The 5,274-nt window shown below is 40.6% G+C and overlaps 1 protein-coding gene across 1 annotated transcript in view; it reads right to left on the reverse strand.

The window, feature by feature from the left end:
• Positions 1–5,187: 5,187 nt before the first annotated feature.
• Positions 5,188–5,274, reverse strand: part of COL21A1 (collagen, type XXI, alpha 1) — an 87,093-nt gene continuing 87,006 nt past the window's right edge. The window contains 1 exon segment of the mRNA XM_009879833.1: positions 5,188–5,273. Within this exon segment, the coding sequence (XP_009878135.1) occupies positions 5,188–5,273 (86 nt within the window).

Raw genomic sequence — 5,274 nt, forward strand, 5'->3', positions numbered from 1 at the left:
AGGAATGTGATAGTTCAGTTCTTACAAGAAGATTAGATTCTATTTTTTTACTTTTTAATCAGAAGACTATGATATCTTTCAGTTAAACAAATGACTAACTGAGAACCATGCATATACATATACATACACACACACCAAATACACATACATATATATTTTCACCAAATCAATCTGCACATGTGGAAGCCATCTGTGACATCTGGTCTTTTACTAAATTAGATATATGTACGTATAGCCACATCACTCCATATGTGTTTACTCCAAACTTCCCTAAGATCATGATTCTCAGAGGGGCAAATTGCTGAGCTCCATACACCGCTAAGCTTTCATTAAGAAATTCAGTTCCCACAGTAATACTTTGCTATTCTGTATCTTTATGCCCAAGTACATGCCTCGGTATCTAAGAGGCAATGGCGATCAATGACCATAATAAAGTGGTAAATTTTAAATCCATTTTATACACAGAGACATGAGTTGAAGACGTATTCAAAATTTAGTGTAGTGAATCATAGTTCCTCTACCGACACCACGAGGCACTACACCAACCAGGGAGTGTATTTTTTAACTCAAGGTCACACAGCAAGATGCTACTAGAAGTCCAGAAACTCTTGGCATCTTACTCTCTGCTTAAAAATTAGCCCAAGATCCAGTTTTAAAGACTATCATCAGGAGAGTAAGTAAATGTCAGTTAACAGAGTTTCTCTTAACTGTTTCCAGGCAACGTCTGGTAGTTAGATGGTGGCATGCTTCACAGTGATTTCTTTTTTATTCACAGCTTCTGATTGCAGATCAACACCCGCAAGAACCTCATACAGTTCACATGAATAAGTAAATAAGAGTCTCTCTCCTGTGGATCGTTATTCTGATAATATTCAATTTCATACCATTTGTTTAACCTCTTACTTTAGATCTCGGTGAAGATCTGGGAAAAATATTCATATTCTCAGTTTAAAGGATCCAATCAAGATACGATCTTGAACACACCTACATTTACTGTATAATCCCACTATATCAAATTAAGTCAGAAAATTAAATGACTGTGAAGTCAGCTAAATTCTTGTTTGATAAAATCTTATAAGGAGCAATAATCTAAATCACAGGTTCCTAGGCCATAACCTATGCATTTCAATGTGACGTAAGACACTCGCTAATAGTTTCTGGCTATTTAATCATATAGAACTAGCTTTTCTAAGTGTTTGTCTTCATTTAAATAAACTACGCTGTTATTAGCTTTCAAAGAGGCACCTGCACAGGCCAGATGGTTAGCATTTCCTCTGGAAAATTTCAACTCGTCAAAACCAAATCCTTTTTGTAGAAACGTGACAGGTTCACAGACTCAAATTCAGAGCAAAATACCAAAGATAAAGCTGTACTGAAGCTCACAGCATCCAAACAGCTCAGCAGCTAAGGCAATCAAATATGTTCAGCTTCAAATCTCCTCCTTGTGGAGATCAAGTGTTCGAAGTTTGTTTTACATTCTGTGGAGCCTCTTTATTTAGTTTTCAAAGTGAGTCTTTCTTACTATCTTATTATACAAAGTGAAATAGCTCCAACATAAGTTTTTGCTTTAAAGTTGTAACAAAGACATGTCCTGAGATTGTATTCTTTGAGCAGCACTGTGAAGAAATACTCATGCTAGACCAGACTGAGCTACCTTAGATACCAGAAGGAGTAGAGGAAAAGTAAAAGTCTCTCTTTGATTTCCATAGACAAATCAAAAAAAAAAAAAAAACGACAAATGTTTCTTAGCTGCCTCCCAAAATGAGAACCAGAAGACCAACCACCTCAAGTGTACTTATACTAAGGCGTGCAGCCTGGGGGGACAAACAGAAGAATGGGAGTTCTGCACCCAGTCAGAAATTTATGATATCATTGCAAAAACTGAAACATGGTGGGACAACTCACATGGCTGGAGGATTGCGATGGATAGCTATAGGCTGTTTCATAAAGACAGGCAGGGATGAAGAGGAGGAGGAGTCACACTCTATGTGGAGAACCTTGAGTGCGTACAATTCAACTACAGCGATTGGGGAAGCCCTATTGAATGACTCTGGGTCAGGATCAGAGGGATTGTCTCCAATGACGATCTTACAGTAGGCATCTGCTACTGACCTCCAAACCAAGATGATAAGGCCAACGAAGCAATATTCGGGTCACTTAAGCAAGCCTCGGGTCAACAGAACCTGGTTCTTATGGGTGACTTCACCTACCCAGACATTTGTTGAAAGAACAATACAGCAGTTCACAGGTCACCTATCAAGTTCCTGGAATGCGTAGAACACTGCTTCCACATACAAATGTTAGATGCCCCAACCAGGAATGAGGCACTGCTGGACTTGCTGCTTACAAAGAAAGAAAACCTGCTTTGTAATATCTCGGTTAGTGATAGCCTTGGCTGCAGTGATCACAATATTGCGGGTTCTCAACACTTTCTTCACCTCTGTCTTCACCAGGCCTTGGGAACAACAGCCCACGTTGATGCAAACACAGACCCACTGCCAGTGAAGGAAAAGTTGGTATGTGAACTATTACAGGAGCTTGACTCCTTAAATCAATGGGCCCTGACAATATCCACCTGAGGGTGTTAAGAGAGCTGGCTGACGTCACTGCGAGGCTGCTCTCAAAGGTTATGTAGATAACCTTTGAGAAGTCATGGAGATAAGGGGATGTCCCAGAAGACTGAAAGAAGGCTAATGTCACCTCCATCTACAAAAAGGGCCTAAAGAAGGATCCAGGAAATCATAGGCTCATCAGTCTTGAGTCCCTGGGAAAGTTAAGGAAAGCCCCTTCCTGTGGGCTATCACAAGTCAAATGAAGCATGTGATAGAGAAAAGCCAGCACAGATTCACCAAGGGCAAATCATGCTTGACAAACCTGATCGCCTTCTATGACAAAATAAAATGCTTGGTTGATGTGGGGCAAGTGGTGGACATTGTCTACCTGGATTTCTCCAAGGCTTTTGACACAGTTCCCCACACCTTCTCCTGGATGCGTTACGGTGTAGACAAGTGGTCTGCGCAGTGAGTGGGGAACTGGATGACGGGTCACACCCAGAGGGTGATGGTAAATAGCTCGTTTTCAAACTGGCTAATTGTCACAAGTGGGGGCCCCCAAGGATTGACTGTTTAATACCTTCCTAAGTTATTTGGATGATGGGATCAAGTGTATGCTGATGAAGTTTGCTGATGACACCAAACTGAATGGGGAAGTGGACACTTCAGAAGGGAGAGCCGCCCTGCAGGAAGACCTGGACAGGCCAGAAGAGTGAGCTAACAAGAACCTTATGAAGTTCAACAAGGACAAGTGTAAGGTCTTGTATCTGGGAAAACATAACCCAGGAGTGCAGCACAGATTGAAATCTACCTGTCTGGAGAGCAGCTCTGTTGGAAGGGACCTGGGGGTCCTGGTGGACGACAAGCTCAATATGAGTGAACAGCATGTTGCTGTGGCAAAGAAAGACAATAAGATGCTGGGTTGCATCAACAAGGGCATCACCAGCACAGATAAGTCACTATCCCACTCTACACAGTGCATGTCAAGCCACACCTGGAATACGCTGTTCAGTTTTGGTCCCCACTATGCAAAAAAGACATGGACAGGCTGGAGAGGGTTTCAGATTAGGTTTTAGGAGATGCTAATGATTGCACTCCACTGTAGCCAAGGCTGTGGTTTGGCTAAGCTACTCACTGCAAGCACACTTGCACAGGCTGCAGCTCTGGGCGGGCAGCAGCCACTGAGCCCAGTGCAACAGGCTGCTCTGGAACTCCCTGCCCCACCCAGCAGAAAGGTGCTGCTCCCCGGAATGGTGCTTTTTCCAAAGGAAATGGAAGATATTGGGGAAAAAAGGAAGAAATGCACGGTGGAACTATCCCTCCATGTATTACAGGCATCACTCTTTTCTTTGACACAGAACACAGGTGACTCTTGCAATCGCTTATCAAACTACCACCAGTTCTTTACAAAATTTTATTTTACCTTGAATGTCAAGCATATTACCAATCTCTGATAGTAAGACAACAGAAAAACAACACGTTAGAAAAAGCCACTTATAAAGCGCCAATTAAGTTCAATACAAGACTCCGCCTTAATTTAAGAAACAGATTTTAAATTCTCATGGGAACTGTGCCTTTGCTCGTTAATGTAAAGGCAAGCAATATACCTCATTAGCAAAGCATACAATGAAAATTACACATAGCTTGCTTAAAATGAAAAAGGGAACAGCGTAACAAACATTGAAGCTAGTCAGCCAGCAGTTAGACCTTTCTCCTTGTAAACCTACTTCTGCAATTTGGCAACTGCAGTTCCTGGGGAGAAACAGCGGAGGGTATATAAGTTCATAATTAATTACGCAGAACTGTTACATTGGGGTTGTGCAAACATTTTTTAATTTTTATTTTTGTCAAATCATAGCCACAAGCCAGCTATACCAGTTTTTTGTTCTTTCTTATTTTTAATGCTATTTTCATATAAATTGAATCACTCACATCGAACCTTTTGACCTTTTGTAGCTAACAGTACCATCTTCAATAAAAACCTTGGCCCTTCTTGAACCAGTAGTTCTACTCTTGCATTTCACTTTGGTTTTAAGTAGAGTTGCATGGCAAAATAGGTGATATTATTTCCATAATAAGTCCAGATATTTCTCTTAATTTATAAAAATCTGATACATGCTTTCGCTCACAGAACCCTTGGAGCTATGACATACAAAATGTACACAAGCCGATGAGATTCACACACATATGAAGTCAAAGCCAGCCACATTCTTTCAAAATCAAATACTGTATATGTTGGCTGCATGTGAAAAATTTCACAGTAATCTATACCTGACCAATACCACTCAAGGCCTAATCCTGCTCCCAGTGGCATCTCCAGCAATTTTGCATAGGACTTCAGTAACAGGAGTACGATAGGACACTTAAATACTAAATATCAAATATTATAGCTAATTTTATTCCTATTAAAACATGATCTCTTTAAAACACTTGAGATTCAACCAATGCAAGTTACAAAAAAATTACTGGAGTTTCTTTTCTATGGAATGTATAACCTCTGGGATCATTATGTGTTTATAATGTCAGAGGTACTTTTGTTCCTGTTTATGGGATTATTGCTGGTCACCTTCCTGAGACTTGAAAGACCATAAAAGACAAGCACCACACCTATTCCTCTAAATTATTGTATCACAAATTAATAATTTGGTCCCTTTCTAAATGGATCTCTCCCCACAATTACACTAAAGCATAGTGACGGATCGCAAATTCCAGGGGGTCCAAC

Source organism: Charadrius vociferus, unplaced genomic scaffold (assembly GCF_000708025.1).
Source record: "Charadrius vociferus isolate BGI_N301 unplaced genomic scaffold, ASM70802v2 scaffold342, whole genome shotgun sequence".
Lineage (NCBI taxonomy): Eukaryota > Metazoa > Chordata > Aves > Charadriiformes > Charadriidae > Charadrius > Charadrius vociferus.